At 47.6% G+C, this 20,813-nt stretch overlaps 1 protein-coding gene and 1 long non-coding RNA gene across 3 annotated transcripts in view; one reads left to right on the top strand and one right to left on the bottom strand.

The window, feature by feature from the left end:
• The first annotated feature begins 884 nt into the window (after positions 1–884).
• LOC123587446 (SV2 related protein) overlaps positions 885–20,813 on the top strand; it is a 78,954-nt gene continuing 59,025 nt past the window's right edge. The window contains exons 1-2 of the mRNA XM_045457209.1: positions 885–1,207; positions 20,646–20,806. Of these exons, the coding sequence (XP_045313165.1) occupies positions 1,173–1,207; positions 20,646–20,806 (196 nt within the window). The 5' untranslated portion in view covers positions 885–1,172. The remainder of the gene's footprint in view (positions 1,208–20,645; positions 20,807–20,813) is intronic.
• On the bottom strand, positions 4,546–20,668 carry LOC123587447. Of its 2 annotated transcripts, none has more exons than XR_006707319.1 (5): positions 20,564–20,668; positions 14,899–15,032; positions 11,877–12,054; positions 5,045–5,212; positions 4,546–4,693 (listed from the first exon to the last, which is right to left on the bottom strand). It is a non-coding gene; the product is annotated as an uncharacterized LOC123587447 (long non-coding RNA). The 2 variants fall into 2 exon arrangements; XR_006707318.1 differs by having other exon boundaries at positions 20,518–20,651.

Raw genomic sequence — 20,813 nt, 5'->3', positions numbered from 1 at the left:
AAACAACTGTCAAGATTTGTCTGGGACTCGGGGCTTCCCAGGACCTGGAATTTCCGGTGCTAAAACTCAGGGTCCTGGGTAAACCAGGATGAGTTGGACACCCTACCAGGGCGCCTCCAACTTGCCACCTCTAATAGAAACCATTTCCCTGGCTTTCCGTGGCTTACAATAGATACTGAATCCCTACTCTCCTGAATGAAAGATCAGTTTGTTTTCAGTTTAAGGAGCATTTATTGAGTGCACACAATGTAAAACCCTGGGGTTGAGTTTAGTGAGGGATATTAAATTCCAATTTCAGTGCCCATAAATAAAGTTTTATTGTTCTAGGCCCTTGGGGTGCATCAGCAAACCTTTATGGAGCTTAAGTTCTAAATAGGGCAGCTCTTCTAGCAGGAGGGGAATGGTGAAACAGAGAGGGAGGATTTTTGAAGGCAGGGATTTGGTTTTATTAATCTTTGATTCCCCGGTGTCAGGGCTATAGAAATCAATAATGCTTGCCGAATGAATGAAGTGTGTGATCTTTGGCCTTCTCATATTTAACTTTTTTTTTTTCTTGATTCATTTCACTGGACCTGGCAGCCCCCTGATGACAGTGACATGCCTAACTTGTCGTCTCGCATATGCCCCAGTGCCTATTACAATGCCTGGCATGCAGTAGGTGCTCAATAAACAGTACCCTAACTCATGCGTACTGTCTTTACATTTTTCATTCCCTTCATGTGCTATACCAGCCTGGGTTTCAAGAATATCGAACTGAAAACAACATAAACGAATCCCTACAAATAAACATTTAGAGAGGCGGTGTCAGCCGAAGAGCGCTCATTGGTACCTCGACAGCCATTTCACAGGCTGGTGTGCCCTATAGGCACCCAGTAAAACATCACCAACCACGGAGAGCCTGTAAATTCCTCTAACCAGAAGGGCTCTCCCCGCCCCCTCTCCCCGCGCTGCCTGCTCTGCCCTCCGCCTCCTCCTCTCCGCCCACTCTCCTGGCGGCGGCGGCTTTGTCTCGTGGGCTGGTCCCCGGCGGCTCCCTCCCCCGAACAGCTGCCGCCGAGGGAGGAAGCGGCGCGGGAGCTGTCCAGCACCCCGGTGCTGAAACCCCGACCGCGAGCCATCCACCAACACCATGTAAGGGCCATGAAAAGGGCTCGTCCTGGCGCAGCGCGGACATGGAGGAGGACTTATTCCAGCTAAGGCAGCTGCCGTGAGTATCATGGGGGCGAGTGCGAGGCAGACAGGCTTTCCTTTAAAAAATGAAAACCTGCAAGGGGGCATCTCTGCATGGCTTCTTGAATTGAAAAGGAACTGTTTGAGAGGAAAGAATTAGGCCCAGAGGAGACAAGCCATTTTCCTACTCCAGGAGCCCAGCCTCTGTATCTCTGATTCAGTTCTATTTTTCAGATCCGTCAGAGTCTTATGGGGAACAAGGGGTGTTATGTTTTCCCTTTTAATTGCTCGCGATCCTAAAGGGATTTTTGAGGTCTGTGTTTTAAGAAAGCGTTAGCTGCTGTTTTGAAATGTGGACTGAATTGATGAGTCCATATGCAATGACATCGGTTTTTCCCACAGCCCTTCTCCAAGGCTGTGAAATCCCTAATTTTTCTGCAAGGTCTTTGGGAAGGGAATGATACCGATGTTGCAAAGTGGTGTCTAAAAAGCCGGAATACCTTCCTAGAGGGGAGGCTTGGGCAAAGTCTTGTTGTTTATGAAGTGTGTGAATGAGAGGGCTGTGCACGGTCGCTGAAACCTCTTGCCTTCTTCTGAATGAAAAGGTTTTTGTAACAGCCAGCTAGAGTGGGACTCACTGTCGATGGCTATCCTCAAGAACATCAGGAATACAAAGCTAGAGGATGGGAATTTGTAAGGAATGTCAAATTTGCTCTGAGAATCTTGGGGGAATAAAACCAAGCAACAGAAAGGACAGGGGCCTTGTAGAGGGGGTTTACAGATTTCTCCTACTACAAGCCGATGGTGATCTGTTAAGCAAATCCCAAGACTATGAGATGGGGCATTAACAGGGATTTCTGTTTTAATTTTTAGAAGCACCAGCTATTTGGATGATACAAGTAGACATTGTTTGGATTTGTTGGAAAGGATACATCATTGTTAGTATACGTGTGTTTTCTTGACTTAAAAATTTTTTTCCTCTCTAAGCCACCGAGAAATTCTCCCAAGTGACTTTTAGTGTGACTGATACAGCTCTCTGAGGCTCTGAAACCTGAAGGGTATTGTAATGTTTACTTCTCAATCAGTGTAAAATTAATTTTCATTTAAAAATTTTAATTATTCTTTTACGTTTTTATTAATTGATCCACAAACAGGGTATCTTATGTAACGTAGGGTTATTTCACAAATGCTAAAGGATGCTCAGTGTTAGAATTTCCAGAGGTCAATGTATGAATACGTAAAAATAATCATATCTGAGTGTAAATCTCTTAAGGGAAACATACCACTTTCGTTGAAAATAAATATGTCCAAAAACCAACCTATTATTGCAGAATAAAAAGTAATTCAGAAATTGAAATATGAAGTCTAGTACCTAGGATAGGAATACAATATATATTGGATCTGCAGTTTACTGAGATAAATTTTCAAAAAATGTCAGAGCATGTGAACTTTGCAGATTACTCAGAGACTCAGGTATAGACATGACACTATTGTGATAATTCTTTCAATTTAAAAAAAAGGCAAAAATAATCAGAGGGTTTTATTTATTTAAAATTTAAAATTAATTTAGTTTTTTATACTAATGTACAATATAAGGCACTAATAGAATCTGTACGGAGGATAAATAAAGTTCAAAAAGAAGCTCAAGAATAAAAAGTAAGTCTCTCTCTTCCCAAACTGCAGGTTAAGTTTCTTGATTGTTCTCCCTGATATTTTAACAGTTAAATACATGTATTATCCATTAGAGAGGCCAAATTGTGTACCAAGATCGCTGGCTCTTGAGTGACACAGACTTGAGTTCAGATCCTGACTTTGCCACTTTCTGCTTATTTGACTCGAGCAAGTGACTTAACCTTTCTGAGATTGAATTTCCCCAGCCATAAAACGGGGCTCATAATAGTACTTGATTCACAGAGTTGCTGTAATGATCCCGTGACACGACGTGTGCTGAATGCCTGGCAAACACAAAGCATTTGACGTATACTAACTAATATTATTATTACATCTAAAAAAATCATTTATAAAAATACATAGAGGCTCCCTATGCTGAAAGCTTCAAAATCGTAATCTGCAATTTGAATGAAGTCAAAATTAGCCCTGAAATGTGTTGACCACTACTTATAAAAAAAGAAGTGAAGTAAAAGGAACAGCCGTGTGAATCTGAGTGGGTTACAAATCACGACTTAGATGTTTTTTAAACCACACCCTGTGTATATTGTGCACAGATTGCGGGCAACAGATTTCCTGAGAGCAATATGGTTTAAAGAAAAAATCAGAATGCCTTGTAGAGGGTTGGCAAGAGTGAACTTTGGAACAGGCTCAGTCTCATGGGAAGCCAAGTGTTAATAGATTATAAGCCACTAAGTAGTTTACAGGGTTTGGGGAGGGGGAAAGGGGATAAGGATGCCGAAGAAAACAGTCCCGCCTTGCAGTTGGAAGCTCCTTCACACAGCTCTAGGATGGTTCATTTCAGGCTCCAAACAACCTCTGCTTTTCACCTGCTGTCCATTCAGGCGCAGCACCGGGTACAGGAGATTCAGGAGGCTGAGATTTTATATCCAGGTCTGCGTTACTGCGTGTCCTTGTGCGAGACTTTTCTGGGGCTCTCCTTTCCAGGATGATTTCTTGAAAGCAACTTTTGCAGACTACATTGGTTGATTGGGTGATCGATTGATTCACTCATTTCATTCATTTGGGCACCACCCTAGGTACAAGGGATTCTGCGACTGAATAAGATAGACATGGTCCTTGCCATCAAGGAGGTGACAATCTAAAGCTGCAATGTCCGATATGGTAGTCACTAACCATATGTGGCTATTTACATTTAAACTTAAGTTATGCAATTTGTACATAAAATCATTTCTATAGTATAGTATATAGCATAAAATATAATTTGTAAATAAAATACGTGAAATTTGGAAAAGTCAGTTTCTCAGTTGCACCGATGACATTTCAACTGCTCAGTAGCTACATGTGGGGACCCCTGGGTGGCTCAGTCGGTTAAGCATCTGACTCTCGATTTCAGCTCAGGTCATGATCTCACAGACTGCGTCCCTGCGTTGTCAAGCTGCATGATCAACAGCACAGAGCCTGCTTGGGATTCTCTCTCTCGCTCTCTTTCTGCCTCCCCCCACCTCAAAATAAATAAATTAAAAAAAAAATAGCTACATCTGGCTAGTAGCTACCATATTGGACAACACTGGTCTAGTGCTAGGAGAGGCAGACCTTGAACACATCTTGCACAGTAATTATGAGAATTGTCTTTTTTTTTTAATTTTTTAATGTTGATTTTATTTTTGAGAAACAGAGAGCGTGAGCAAGGGAGGGGCAGAGAGAGAGGGAGACACAGAATCCAAAGCAGGCTCCAGGCTCTGAGCTGTCAGCACAAACACGGGGCTTGAACTCACAAACCATGAGTTCGTGACGTGAGTCGAAGTCTGACGCTTAATTGACTGAGCCACCCGGGTGCTCCCAGTTATGAGAATTGTCTTCAGGACAAGTGCAGGGTGCGATGAGACTAGTTCTAGATGGGGGGAGAGGCAGGACCAGTGAAGGATTCCTTGAGAATGTGACATTGCAGGTGAGCCCCCAGGGATCATCTAAGGAGAAGAGTGGGTATTTTGGACAAAGGGAACTGCGGAAGCAAAAGCTCCAGAGTGGAAAAAAGTGTTGTGTCTCAAAATCAAGCCAGTGGGGGGAACATAATAAACTGGCGGCTTGAGGGAGACTGCAGAGGATGGCAGGGACCGGGCCATACGGGGCCCCGTAGTGTGTGACAAGGAGTTGGAACTTCAGACTGTGTCTGCCCGGTTCACTTTCTTCCTCTCTCCTTTCTTACCAACTTTATCTTCAAGATTAAACTCAAGTGCATTACCTCAGTGAATCTTCCACGGACTTCTCCTGAGCTTCGGCAACAGCAGGGGTAAAAGTGTGGGCTGTGAGGTGGGCAGATGTGGGTTCAAACACCTGGGTGGCCTCGGGCCAGTGACTTCATCTCCCAAACGCTGGGTGTTCCTCCATCAAGTCAGGATAATGGCCGTATCTGCAGGGCAAGGCTGTTGTGAGTGAGAATCAGAACAGTCATCTCTGGGAAGCTCTTAGCTCAGTGCCTGGCTCCGAGTTAGGGCTCAGCGAATGGTGCTGGCGTTATCGGTCTTCCTTCACTCTAGATTTGTTTCCCTTATCCTCCAACATCACCTGGAAGCCATGGTCTCCTTTCTCAGAACACGAAGAAAATGCTCCCCAAAGGGGGAGATTCCTGGCCAAGGAGGAGAGACGGGAGTTCATTATCTACTCACTTCAGGCAAAAAGTAGAGAGTTGTTTTAATAGCCTAGGGATCCTCAAGGTCAACCCACCGAAACCTTTTAAAACCTCAAGTTCAAAGCTGCTCACACCCCACCATTTCAAACACATGCCAGCCGACCTTACCTCTAGGGGATATGTGTTTTAGTGACTTAAAGGGGAACAATCTGGAGGCCAAAGAAAGAATGCCCCCTTGCAAAGGGGACCATGCAAAATGTCCCCTTGCAAAAAGGCCATTGCTTGGGTGATCTTAGGTTTTAGGGAGGATTGTCGCGGGGTCTGCTGGCCCGGAGAGTGGTACTACAGCCCCTGTGAATCTCTTCTCCGTCTGTCTTAAAGAATTATGCAGATCTGACTGTGAATCACTGTGTGATCTTAGGCAGCGTATTTAGTTTCCTGAGACCTAAGGGGTTCCCCGGGCCACCTTGAGAGGCATTCTCAGCTTTAAGATTCTAAGCTCCCTAGATGGGTGCCTGGTACCATCCTGGGTTATGGAAATTATTCTGTGATAATTATTAATTATATCTCTTTCACTCTGTAGTACGTGGTTTCTCAACTTTGACATTATTCACATTTCAGACCAGATGGTACCTTGTGGGGGGGGGGCGTGGCTATGCATTATAGGATGTTTAGCAGCATCCCTGGCCTCTACCCACTAGATGTCACAACCTGTCCCCCCAAGTTGTGACAATCAAAAATGTCTCCAGACATTGCCAATGTCCCCTAAGAGACTAAATTGTGCCCCAATGACGCCTGGGTGGCGCAGTCGGTTAAGCGTCCGACTTCAGCCAGGTCACGATCTCGCGGTCCGTGAGTTCGAGCCCCGCGTCGGGCTCTGGGCTGATGGCTCAGAGCCTGGAGCCTGTTTCCGATTCTGTGTCTCCCTCTCTCTCTGCCCCTCCCCCGTTCATGCTCTGTCTCTCTCTGTCCCAAAAATAAATAAACGTTGAAAAAAAAATTAAAAAAATAAAAAAAAAAAATTAAAAAAAAAAAATTGTGCCCCAATGAGAACCACTGCTCTAAAGTGTTTTAGTTTAGGTAATAAATTATTCAGTGTCTCTATTCCTACAGCATCTTTGGGTCTCTCTTCCAACCTCATTTTCTCTGACCTTAGTCCTGTCAGGACCCTAGTACGTGCTCTTCATGCACCTTCTTCCACCCTCAGTATACTGTTGGTAAAAAAAACTATGAGGTCCATAAGGACAAGAGCTCCGTCTGACACACAGAAGGTCCTTACAGCATGCTTGCTGAGTGAATGCATGAGTCAGTTACAAAGACAAACCACTTGGAAAGGTGTAGCACAGCTCTCTGCTCCCTGTCCCCCCTCCACTGAGGCCATGGCACAGAATGAGCAAGTGTGGGGGCTCTCTACTCAAGCAGACCTGGATTCAAATCCTGACTTTCCTGCTAAACTGGAAGGCCATCTTTTCTTCTCCAGACCCCAGTTTCAAGCGCTTAGTAGAGCTACCTGCACAGAGTAAGGGCTAAATAAATGCTAACTGTTGTTTATTTGTGATTGTTGCCTTTTGTCCAGAATATAAGCTAGTGGTCCACTACCCAGGGAACAAAGTCAATGCTATTCAGGTCGATGGAGGTGGTAGGAAAATACAGAGAACTAAAATCCCCAGAGAACTAAGCTTTCTTCTAATTATGGACGTCCAGAGATTCTGGAATGGAAGGGATCTTAAAGGCCATTGCATCCAACCCCTCATACCTTATCGCCCCAACCCAGGGCAGGAGGGCATCAAGCGGTGGCTTTCAAACATCTGTGGCCACCCTCGGTGGGTTATTAAAATTCAGATCCCTGGGCTCTACCCTGCAGAGATGCACAAGCCTTAAATCAGGAGAATGGCCCAGGAATTGGCATTTTAATCAGCTCCCTAGGGGTGTTCTTGGCCGCAGAGAAGCATCGGCTAATTGGTTAAGACTGTGGGCTGTGGAACTTCTCCGGCCAGGGACTGTAGTACACTATATTCTCTCTAGGGATCCTGAGCCAATTGATGTGATGTCCCCGAGCTTCTATTTACTTGTCTATAAACTGGGCATATTAATAACACCTCCTTCCCAGGGTTGTTGAAGAGGTTATAGAAGATTGTAAGTATATATAGCATTTAGGTGTGCTGAAATGCTGCGTGTTAAATATCATTACCCTTAGGTCCACTCGTGGATACCCCCCCACCTCTCCTAGACCGTCTCTCATAAAGGAGAGGCCCACTGCCTTCGAAAGCAGCCTTTTTCGTCTCTGGACTTCTTGGCCTAAGAAGGCTCCCCATGCTGTGCTGAAATCTGCTTCCCTCTCCTCTATCCCCAGAAGCTCAAGCTCTGGTCTCAGGGTCCGAGTTGAACAAGTACCATCTTTCACGTGCCTAAATTTGAAATATTTGAAGACAGAGGTCCGGCTCCTGAGAAGACGCTTCCCAAATCGCACGGCTCAGGGAGTGCCCAGGTCTTATCTCGAAGGGAAACAAAAAGCGAGTCCGTTTTTAAATAACCTCGGCAATCTCCATTGCACTGGGCCCACGGTATCGAATCCCATTGGCCAATAGGTCTCAGATTCCTAAGAAGCCCCAACGCCACGCCGCTGAGCACGTGGGACAAAACCGAGGGATGCTGGTCCTCAGCGCTGACCGACTGAGTTCCCCAAAGAAGTGGGTGGGCATTTGTTATGCCTTGTAGACGGGTCTCTCAGGGAAGGGGTCTTCCTCTACTCATCGGTGGGGGGTGGGTAGGGAGGAGAAATAACAAAAGCTTCACCCCCACCCCCTTCCCCGGTTTAGTCCCCCTAATCCAAGCCACCATCACCTCTCACACAGCCAACTGGACAGCCACCTCCCTGGTCTCCCTGCTTCCTTCCTTGCCATCTTTCTGTGTTAAACATGCCTCTTATTTTCTATAGTCTAGTGTTTTGGCATCTTGGGGCCTTGCTGATCCTGGAGGGATTGTCCCTTCCGGAATTAACTAGTCATGATTCATCTGCCAGTACACAAGGTAACCAACCCAGAGCCACTATCCACCTGTCCTAATCACCCCAAGGCCAAGTACCAGGCAGCCCCTGTGCCCCAGAACCTGCTGAGATTATCCACACTGAAATTACTCAAACCTCAGCCCGCTTACCCGGCCTCGTCTACTCCTTCCTGTGGAAACCAGGATAAGGGCTCTTGCCCACCTTTCCCCCTCACCCTCCCTGCCTTTTTACCAACTCAGGTGCGTCCCCATATGGCGCCTGAGGTGTGGCAGGCTCCTCTGGTGATTTGGGAGTAGAACAGAGTGTATTCTTTACCAACAGTTGTCTCCTGGTCCGTCGGTCTTGCTCTCCCTCAATAATATTATAACCTGTATTTTAAACCACCCTCCACAATCTGGTCTTCCTCTTGTGGAAAGATGTGCCTGAGTGATCTTCTCAAAACTCAACTCTCATCATCTTCCACTCTCTCTTGCCTGCTTGAAACCTTTCAATGGCATCCCCTGGGTCTTGGGATAATGTGGAAAGTCCTCACTGTGGTGTCCAACGCTTTGCATGACCCAGCCTGTCTCTCTGACCTCCATGCCTTGGCCGTGCCTCTGGGCCTTTGCACCAGCCATTCTCCCTGCCCTCTCTCCAACTGTGCCCAACTCTCCTTGCCCTCTTGATCTCAGCCTCCTTAGGGAGGTCTACTCTGACTCTTCCTTCTGCCAGTTCTTTACCTTCCCACTCCTTTCCTTTCCTTCTCAAGATCCATTCATTGGCAAATGTATTATAATTTCTTCGCTTACCATCTCCCCAACTAGAGCACCCACCCACCAACTAGAGCATGAGGGCAGGGACCACATCTATTTGGTGCCTTTGGCATCCCAGCACCCAGCACACCGTCAGCACTCAGTAAACACCGAAATTACCGAATGATTGTGCCGGGCTGTGCAAGACACTCTTGTCTATATTGACTCCTTTCATCTCCTTGGCAACCCTGTGAGGTGGGAATTACCATCTCCATCCAATCAGGGAGGCAACCAAGACTCAGAGAGGTCAAGTAACCTCCCTAGGGTCACACAGCAACTAAGTGGCATGGACAAGGAATCCAAACACAGGTCAGTCTGCTTGCCAGAGTTGGGCTCCCTTCTTCCCTAGGACACTGCATGTCTCTTCATGACGGGACACTATCTGCCACCCTGTGAAAATCACAGTGAGGTGTAAGCTTCCCTTTCAGTCTGGTAGATTCGCTAACTCAGGGGATAAAAGCCCAGAAGCTCAGATGAAAAGAGAAAAAACTTCCGTATCTGAAATACCCTAACCAAGGCTCAGACCCTAATTTAAGGAACTGGAGTGAATTACATGATGGTACAAATAAGATTTTTGACAGCCATTTCCTCAAGCTCTTCTCTTCTTTAAATAGCAAAATTATGTGAAATAAATGTTCCCTGCTATTTTGGTAAATTACATGCTGTATATACACAACAAATGCCAAGAAATTTTGTAAGCCAACCTGTTTCCAAGCCCTCATACATTTAACATATGTCATTGCGATTTTCTTTATCTTTCCTATCACATTTTCCCCCCTTGGGAAGTCTTGACTCAGAGAGTTGATAAATACTTTCAGGAACCCGACTGAGTAGAAATGTAGTCTGGTTTTCTGAGAGTCATTTAGTGTCAAAGGTCTCTCTTTATGTCTGTCTTTAAACAAGTTTTCATAAAGAAAGATGCGCTGGCTTCTTGGGGTTTGCCGGAGTGGGAATGTGAGCAGATCCTGGTTTAAACCTGCGGGGAGCTAAGTCACTTTCTCAAGGTCATATTTCACAAGGGTCAGTGTCCTCTGAGCTCAGGCAGAAAGGCGATCCGAGCGGGACCAGGTGGAGGGAAGGTGGCATTTACTCAATGCCCGTGATTTTCCCATTCCTTCGTCAAGCTCAGTTAACCTCTATAGCGGTCCTGCAAGCTCCTTATCATTCCCATTCCACAGATGAAAGTGTCTGCACCGTGCTTAGCAGGTGCCACGTTATGAACAAGAGCTCTGGAAAGAGTTGCTGTTGTTACTTATATTACAAAAGCAATAGATGTGCAGGTTTAAAATTGCAAACGTTAGAAAGGTCCAAAATGAAAAGTAGAAAAATGTCCTTCCCATCCAGAAAGTCCCCATTTCCGTGCAGTCCTTCTTCCCAGAAGAAACCAGCCTGTGATTTCTTATGTATCCTTCCAGAACGCCCAGGACGGTGGAAGAATACTCTACAGCATCATTTGTCCAACAAAGGTGCACACAAATTATCTGGGGACCTGGCTAAAATGCAGATAGATGCTGATTCAGTAGCTCTGGGTCAGGGCCTGAGACTCTGAATTTCTAACAAGCCTCTAGGGGATGCTGGGCCCCTGGTTCAAGACCACACTTAAATCTTAGTAGCAAAGAACCTAGATCACGTAACCACATTCTAGCATGTTTAATAACGAACCCTGACAATCTTTTCCTGTTGGCTCTTAGAGATCAACTTGTGTGTGTGTGTGTGTGTGTGTGTGTGTGTGTGTGTGTGTGTGTGTGTTTATTATGGCAAAATATACGTAAGATAAAATTTACCATTTGGACAATTTTAAGCATATGGTTAGCGGCCTTAAGTACCTTCACGCTGTTATGCAACCAACACTACCATCGTTTCCAGAACTTTTTCATCTTCCCCAGCGGAAACTCTGTCCCCATTAAACACCAAATCCCCCTTCCCCCCAGCCCCTGGCAACTGCTATCCTACCTTCTGTCCCTGTGAATTTGACTATTCTAGGCCCCCTCGTATAGGCACACTCATACAATATTTGTCTTCTCGCGCCAGACTTATTTCATTCAGCATAATATCTTCAAAGTTCATCCATGTTGTAGCGTGTCAGAATTTCCTCTTTTTTAAGGGCTGAATAATATTCCACTGTATGTCCAGACCACGCTCTGTTGATCTGTTCGTCCGCTGATGGACCCTTGGATGGTTGAGAGATTATGATAGGGATCAACAAACAGAATTTTTTAAACATTCTCTTAAGTGGATGCGCCATAATCTGTGTAATTACTCCCCTCCCGATGATTACGGCACACAGCCGGCCAGCACCAGAACAGAATATAGCAGAGCGGCTGGGAGCGGGGACTCTGAAGTCAGACGGCTTTGCCAAAGTCTGCCTTAGACACCTGCTGGGTGACCTTCGTGCAGCTCCTGGCCCCTCTGGCCTTCGCTGTCCTCATCTGTGAAATGGGGTTAGTGACGGTGAAAACTACATAAGGTAATCAATGCAGAGCACAGGCATGGCACCTGACACCCGGCAGGCTAACAACCCTTATCAGCCGTTGTTTGTATCGTAAGCCGTTGCCTTCTCACGTCTGTCCCTGCAACGAACTGCCAGCAGCATAATTCTGTGTGGGAGCGCAGAGCACTGAACGTTTTGAAAGCTATCACAGAGTACCTTCCCCAGAGTTGCAGTGGTCCCTTTAGTCACAGAAAGAAGTGTGGAGCCCTTGGATGGTCCTTGAGGAGAGGATACGATACAAGCAGGATCCCGAGGAGACTGTCGGGCTTCGTGGTCATTCCCTCTGCGATGTTACCTTGGAGTCAAGGGTGATCCATTCATCTTCCCTTCATCCCTGAAAATGAGGTGATGACGCATGTAAATGTCCATTTCCTTCTCGGGGCGCCTGGGTGGCTCAGTCGGTTGAGCGTCCGCCTTCAGCTCAGGTCATGATCTCACGGTCTCCGAGTCCGAGCCCTGGTTCGGGTCGCACTCTGTGCTGACAGCTCATTGCCTGGAGCCTGCTTTGGATTCTGTGCCTCCCTCTCTCTCTGCCCCTCCCCCGCTCACCCTCTGTCTCTCAAAAAGAAATAAACATTAAAAAAAATTGTTTTAGGGGCGCCTGGGTGGCGCAGTCGGTTAAGCGTCCGACTTCAGCCAGGTCACGATCTCGCGGTCCGTGAGTTCGAGCCCCGCGTCAGGCTCTGGGCTGATGGCTCAGAGCCTGGAGCCTGCTTCCGATTCTGTGTCTCCCTCTCTCTCTGACCCTCCCCCGTTCATGCTCTGTCTCTCTCTGTCTCAAAAATAAATAAAAACGTTAAAAAAAAAATTTTTTTTAATTGTTTTAAATGTCCATTTCCTTCCCTTTTCTAATACTTCTCTGTATTTCTATCTCCCATGAATACCTAGGGGACTGTTGATGTTTCTGATGTGGGGGTTGCTTCTTAGGGACAGGAAGTCCCACTTATTTGAAATTCCTTCCCATTTACTCAGAGGGTTGCAGAGTTGAAATGTTACCCCCGCACATGCCCCTAGCTAGCCTTTCAAAGCTTTTTTTTTTTAAAGTTTATTTATTTTTGTTAGAGAGACAGAGTGTGAGAGGACGAGGGGCAGAGAGAGAGGGAGACATAGAATCTAAAGCAGGCTCCAGGCTGTGAGCTCTCAGCACAGCCCGATGCGGGTCTTGAACCCACAAACGGCAAGATCATGACCTGAGCTGAAGTCAGACACTTAACCGATTAAGCCTCCCAGGTGCCCCCAAGGCATTAAAAAAAGTTTATTTATTTATTTTGAGAAAGAGACAGAGAGAGAGCACAAGCAGGGGAGAGGCAGAGAGAGAGAGGGAGAGAGAGAATCCTAAGCAGGCTCCGAGCTGTCAGCATGGAGCCCGACACGGGGCTCGAACTCACATACTGTGAGTTCATGACCTGAGCCAACGTCAAGAGTCCAACAGTTAACCTACAGAGCCACCCAGCCGCCCCTCACGGCACTTACCTGTAGCATTTCTCACAATGTGCAAGACAGCTACATGTGGGCACACACACCTTTTTCAATGCCCGCCTCCCTCCCCAGCAGCAGACCATGAGCCCAGCAGGAAGGAACCTCAGTGTGCTTGGCTCACCCTTGAAACCCCAGTACTTTTGGACTCGCTACGAGGCAGGTGCTCAATAAATATTTGTTGAATAAATGAACAAATGGATTCCAGTAACATCGATGGCGGTATTAAAGATTGAGGGGGTTGGTTTTTTTTTTTTTATTTTTTTTTTCAACGTTTATTTATTTTTGGGACAGAGAGAGACAGAGCACGAACGGGGGAGGGGCAGAGAGAGAGGGAGACACAGAATCGGAAACAGGCTCCAGGCTCTGAGCCATCAGCCCAGAGCCCGACGCGGGGCTCGAACTCACAGACCGCGAGATCGTGACCTGGCTGAAGTCGGACGCTTAACCGACTGCACCACCCGGGCGCCCCAAGGGGGTTGGGTTTTTTTGATGGTGAAATACACAAACAAAATTTATCGTTTTAATTATTTGTAAGTGTACATACACTCGCCTTGTTGGGCAACCACACCGTCCTCCGTCTCCGGGACTATTTCGTCTTCTCAAAATGCAACTGTGACCCCCTTAAACACGAGCCTTCCATTCCTTCCCAGCCCCGCCCCCACCACCCCTGGCGATTGCTATTCTCCTTTGTCTCTGTGAAATTGAGTTCTCCAAGCATCTCGAAAGTCGAATCATACAATATTTGTCCTTTTGCGACCGGTATGTTTCACTTAGCATGATGTTTTCAAGGTTCGTCCGTGTTGTAGCATTTATCGACGCTTCACTCCTTTATAAGACTGAATAGTATTCCATTGTGTGGCTAGGACTCCGTTTTGTTTATCCATTCATCAGCTGAGAGACACTTGGGTCGCTCCCACCTTTTTGGGCTCTCATGACTCATGCGGCAGTGAACTTGGCGTATATTCACACTGGCATGCCACAGTCACCTCTATCTGGTTCCAGGGAATTTCCACCGTCTCAAAAGGAAACCCGGTACCATCAGGCAGCCACCCCCCTTCCCCCACCACTCCCAGACCCCGGTGACCGCTAATCCACCTTCTGTCTCCATGCGCTGGTCCATTCTGGATACTTCACGTAAATAGAATCATGCAACATGCAGCCTTTTGCATCTGGCTTCCTTCGCCCAGCTTCACGTTTCAACGTCCATCTGAGTTGTGGCAGGTATTGGTGATTTGAGGACTCTTACGCAGCGGTGGGCTATCGACCATTCAAACCAGCCCTAAGAGCAGATTGACTGTTCAACGTTCAGAACATTTTGGAGCCTGTTATTTCACCATCGGCAGGTTGAACTTGGTCGCATATACACCCTGGATATCGTCACATGCTACACATCCTTATGGCCTGGGGGGTTTTAGCTGAGATTCAGTCTATGGGCACGCCACTGGCCTGAGAACAATCCCGTGGTCTCCCTCAGCATGCCCCCCAATGCTACCCCCAAAGAAATGCCTGGTCAGAAGAAAACAGTGTTCTTGCTGCTTAAGCAAAGCCCCAGACCCCAGCTTCTAACCAGATTTCCGGGCCCCAGGCCTTTGCTCCCAGGGGACACCTACCTCCCGGCTCCAGGCAGGGGCATCTATCTGTCCTGTATCACAGGGGTCCTGGGCCTCTCAGACGAGGTAGAGGGGCTGCAGACACCCACCTCCGCCGACAGAGTAGGGGCTCCGATCCTCGGCACGACTGCTTCATGATCGGTACGGGGCAGGCGCGCAGCAGAATCGTTTGTCTGATTCCGTGGCACGAAATCAGTCCGCACATCAGCAACGGCAGCACCACCTGGGAACGTGTCAGAAATGCAAAATCTCAGTTCCCAGCCGAGACCTTCTGAATCAGACCCTCTGGCCCGTGGGGCCCCGGCCATCAGGGTTGTGACCCGCCCTGTAAGGGTTCAGAGACTCCATTCAGCTAAAACGCCCTGCAGCAGTGTGATGACCTGAGAAGCGGTCGGCCAGGCTGGAATAGAGCTGTGCCTTCTGATTCCCGCTCTAGAACACATCGTTTCCCACCGCCTGGCAAGTCTCCTACATGTAGGCCAGCTCAGTTCAGGCATCACCTTCCTTCCCCAGACGCCTTCTCTCGGGGGAGAGAAACTGATGCCCAGTGATTAGGACCTAGGGCTCTAATACCAAAGCCAACCCGGCTGAGGCCTCAGCTCCTTCAAGCTGTGTGACTTTGGATGAGTGCCTTAACCTCTCTGGGCATCGGTTTCCTCATCCGTGACGTGGGGATAATAGCGGTACCTAATTCATAGGCTAATTGTCAGGGTAACAGGCGAGAATGTAAAAGGCTTATAGCATAGCTCTTAGCACATAGCAAGTGCTCAGTAAAAACAGCCCTGTGGTTTGAGAACTAGTATCTAAGAAGCTTGAGGGAGGGGAATTCGAGGTGCGCACAGTGCTTTAAATTTGTTTGCATAATAACTCTGGAGGGGCTTATTTGTAGCAGATACCATTGGTGCCGGTCCCAGATCCCCTCTACCAGGCTGGTGAATCTCCCAGGTGCCATTAGGTTTGGCTGCTTATAGCTCCCATCTGCGGTCCGCTCTGAAGAGTGCCCTCAGCTGAGTGGAGCCGCCTCACCTGGGGACACCTAGGAGGCTATGCCCTCCGCCCCTGCGGTGACGTGCCAATGACTGACGCGAGCCCAGCCCCCAGACCTCTGGGTGGGACCATCCTGGTGGCATAATTCCCACTCCGGAGCTCCCCAATGGATCAGATTTCAGCAAAAACCACATCCCCGCCTTGTCCTGCCTCCCTCACTCCCCAGTGGAAGTACTTCCTTAACAGATCCTCGCGCAAGAATCCCCAGCTCATTTTTGCAGCGATCGAAGAATTCATCATGAAATTCATCCGGAATCCCATGGAACCCGGAACGGCCAAAACAATTTTTTTTTTTTAATTTTTTTTTCAACGTTTATTTATTTTTGGGACAGAGAGAGACGGAGCATGAACGGGGGAGGGGCAGAGAGAGAGGGAGACACAGAATCGGAAACAGGCTCCAGGCTCTGAGCCATCAGCCCAGAGCCTGACGCGGGGCTCGAACTCCCGGACCGCGAGATCGTGACCTGGCTGAAGTCGGACGCTTAACCGACTGCGCCACCCAGGCGCCCCAGAACAATTTTGAAAACGAAGAACAGAATTGGAGGTCTCACACTTCCTGATTTCAAACCTCACTGCAAAGCGACAGCGACGAAAACCACGTGGTACTGACCTAAGGAAAGACATGTAGACCAAGGGAATGGAGTAGAGAGCTTGGAAATGAACCCTCATGTGTAACGGTCAAGTGATTTTTGACGAGATCATTCAATGGGGTGAAGGGCGGTCCTCTCAACAAATGGTGCTGGGAAAACTGGATGTCCACATGCAAAATAAAAGCCGGACCCCCACCTTATGGCATATACAAAAATCAACTCAAAACGGATCAAAGATCTAATCCTATAAAAAGCTCTTAGACGAAAATATAAGGAAAAAGATTCATGGCATTGGAATTGGCTGGACCATATCACAATTAAAAATTTGTGTACATCCAAGGACACAATCAACAGAGTTGAAAAGGCCACCTGTGTAAAGGGAGAAACTATCTGTGAATCATATATCTGATAAAGCATTGATATCCAGAATATATTCCCAATACACCTGATTTAAAAATGGACAAAAGCCTTGAACATGTTTTCAAAGATATACACATGGCCAACAAATCGGTGCTCAATTTTAGGGAAATTCAAATCCAAACCACAACCAGATACCATTCCACACCCATTAGGCTGGCTTTTATTTTAACGTTTATTTATTTTTGGGACAGAGAGAGACAGAGCATGAACGGGAGAGGGGCAGAGAGAGAGGGAGACACAGAATCGGAAACAGGCTCCAGGCTCTGAGCCATCAGCCCAGAGCCCGACGCGGGGCTCGAACTCACGGACCGCGAGATCGTGACCTGGCTGAAGCCGGACGCTTAACCGACTGCGCCACCCAGGCGCCCCTTGGCTGGCTTTTATTTTAAAAAAAAGAAAAGAAAAGAAAAGAAAAGAAAAAAGAAATAGTTAAGTATAGGCAAGGATGTAGAAAATTGGAACATTTGTGCATCGATGACGGAAATATAAACTGGTACAGCCGCTGTGGAAACCTATATGCAGGTTTCTCAGAAAATTAAACATAAGATTACCCTATGATCCAGCAATCCCACTTCTGGGTATAGAACCAAAAGAAGGGAAAGCTGGGACTCAGATACACGCACACCCACGGTCCCAGCAGCGTTATTCACAACAGCCCAAAGGTGGAACAACCCAAATGTCCATGATGGGCGGATAAAAAAAATTGTGGTATGTCCATACCATGGAATATTATTTACCCTAAAAAAAGGAAGGGCATTCTGGCACGTGCTACGACGCGAATGAACCCCGAGGACATGATTCTGAGTGAAAGAAGCCGGTCACAAAAAGCACAAATACCGTACGATTCCACTCACGTGAGGCACGTAGAAAAATTCAGTTCATAGAGACAGAATGTGGGATGGTGGGTGTCAGGGACTGGAGGAAGAGGGGAACAGGGAGTTAGTGTTTAGTGGGTAGAGTTCCAGACCGGGAAGAGGAAGAGTCCTGGAGATTCACGGTGGTGATGGTGGGACAACAATGTGAATGGACTTAATGCCATACGATTGTACGCTTACACGTGGTTAAGATGGCAAATTTTATTTTATGTGTCTTTTACCGCAACCGAAAAAGAAGAGAATCCCACCGTAGGCTCTGTGTCTCAGGCATCCGATTCATGACGCAATTATCACACCCAATTTACAGAGGAGGTAAACTGAGGCTCAGAGTGACTGTTATCGGCCGGGGATGATAATAGTCACTGCCATTCAGGGTTTTGTGAGGATTAAATCAACTAATGACGCGTGTAAAGACCCCTGATCAAGGAAGAGAGTTACCTAGGAAGATGTGGGAGAAGGAAATCAGAAAGGAGTCACGGTAGCTTCCACTGAATTATGGCCAAACGTTGGCAATTTTATGTCGTGCAACCTGACAGTAATGTTCGGTCCTTAAGCTGGACAGCGGAGCAAAAATATTTCTGTCATTGTCACCTATACGCTTGCCTATGTTTTAAATATTTCAAAATAAATTTTTTATGGAACGAACGTCAGAGTAGGTAGGGAGCAATAGAAGGGTTTGGAGAGAGAGCGTCCCGTCTTTGGCCGGGAATGCAAGGTTTTGATCTGACAGAAATGGGGTTGAACCTTGGCTCTGTGTCACTTTAGCCATGGCTGTGAGCGAGTCACGTGACTTCTGGGGCCACAGTTTCCTGGTCTAGTAAAGGGCTGGTGAGGATCCCAACCTCGACCGTTGTGCGGATCCGAGCGCTTGGAAAACGACACCCAGAATGAGGCACGGAACGTAAGCTCGGGGCTGCCAGCCGGGGGCGGTGATGCTAGACGGGATGGAGTGAGAGCTCCAGGCTTCAGTCAGACCAGACCAGCCTGCAAACCCTGTGCTCTAGGTCCGCCCCAGGCGAGCCTCACGGCTCAAGCTTTGCAAGCCCAGCCTTGTCCGTGAGTGGTGTTTCAGGTATTTGCAAACTCGCTGTGATTTCATCTGCTTTTTCTCTTCTCCAACTTCGTAAGCAGGACGTGTTCCCCCTGCTTCTATGCCAGAGCACCAGTTATTCTCGGTAAAATACAGGGGATCATGCAACAATTAATAATAATAATAGTAACAGTATGTTTTACTTAGATATTTCTTCTTTTCTACCTCTTTATTTTTTTTTAATGTTTATCTTTATTTTTGAGACAGAGAGAGACGGAGCATGAGCAGGGGAGGGGCAGAGAGAGAGAGAGAGGGAGACACAGAACCCGAAGCAGGCTCCAGGCTCTGAGCTGTCAGCACAGAGCCCGACAAGGGGCTCGAACTCACGAACCGTGAGATCGTGACCTGAGCTGAAGTCAGACACTCAACTGACTGAGGCACCCAGGCGCCCCTCTACCTCTTTATTTTTTTAAGTTTATTATTTATTTTGAGAGAGAGAGAGAGAACCAATGGGGGAGGGCAGGGCGGGAGGGACAGAGGATCTGAAGAGGGCTCTCTGCTGTCAGCACAGAGCCCGATGTGGGGCTCAAACTCGTGAACCATGAGATCGCGACCCGAGCCGAAGTCAGATGCTTAACCCACTGAGCCACCCAGGCGCCCCTCCTTTTTTAGCTTTTTAAAGCATTGCCCAAATTTGCCCTCTAGGCCTTCATGCTCATGACTTCCCAGACTTCTTTTTTCAAAGCCCTAAGAGCAACGGGCATTACTCATTCAACATCGCTCTCTCCCGTGACCCGTGGCTGGGACGCCTCTGTTCTGTCCCCACCGTGACCCCAAAACCCACCACAGGGCTGGCGGACGGTAGGAGTTTTGTGTTTGGGACTGAGGGAGATGGAAGGACACAGGTAACTTTACTGCTGAGCCCCAGATGAAGAGATCGCCGCTCGGAGAAACCAAGGCTTTTCTAGAGTAACAAGAAATAGTATCATTTGAAGGAATGTATTGCAGAGCGGAGTCCGTGGGTCTCAAACGCGAAAGCCTACAAGCCCAGACAAAAGGGACAAGTGCCAAGTAAGAGGAACAGAGAACAGGTACAAGTGGCAAAAGACCCTCCAGGCTGGAGGTAACTTGGACAGGAAGGGACTGTGATCAACCATGGAGTGTGTGTCCCATCCACGGGGAGCCCACTACCCAGATTGAGCCACATGGCTCCCTTACAGGAAGATGAGCCCCAGGTGACCAGTACTCCACTCTTTTTTTTAACTAATCTCTCCACCCAACATGAGGCTCGAGCCCACAACCCCAAGATCAAGAGTCGCATGCTCCACTGACTGAGCCAGCCAGCTGCCCCAGATACTCTACTTTTTGAAGAGACATGAAGAATCTGGCTTTCTACAGTACTTCTCCCAATTAAAAAACTTGGGCATCCACTTTAACTATAAAAAAAAGACTGTAAGGGGAACTTTTTTGTGGACATAATGTCACCCCTTAGGTGACCACAAATTGTTACCCCTGACACAGACCGAGGAGTCTAAATTCTGAAACACATGTGATTCCAAACAGTATTTACATCTACAGCAAAGATATCCTCTTTCACATAGCCTAGCTCGTGTATAGGGTCCCCCTGGAGTTGTGCAGTGCCCAACCTGTACAAATGTACGTGGCAGCCCTGATACATTAACTCTTAAAGCTGTCACACACACCCCCCCCCCACCAGTCCAACTCAATGGAAATGCCACCCCCTACCTGCACATCCATTCGATTCTCCGGACCATGAGAAAAAGCCTTTCACCTGTCTTGGGCACAAGAGCTGTTCAGCAAGGGCATTGAAGGGAAGTTCTAGCCATCATGACCAGATTTGCTCTGTTCTCTAGGGTGGTGAAATTCCGTCGCACGGGCGAGAGTGCCAGGTCAGAGGATGACACGGCTTCGGGAGAGCATGAGGTCCAGATTGAAGGGGTCCGCACGGGCCTAGAGGCTGTCGAGCTGGACGATGGGGCAGCTGTGCCCAAGGAGTTTGCCAATCCCACTGACGGTGAGGG

Source organism: Leopardus geoffroyi, chromosome D3, assembly GCF_018350155.1.
Source record: "Leopardus geoffroyi isolate Oge1 chromosome D3, O.geoffroyi_Oge1_pat1.0, whole genome shotgun sequence".
NCBI lineage: Eukaryota > Metazoa > Chordata > Mammalia > Carnivora > Felidae > Leopardus > Leopardus geoffroyi.
Note: the sequence above shows the minus strand (reverse complement) of the source record. Positions and strands in the feature narration are given on the sequence as shown.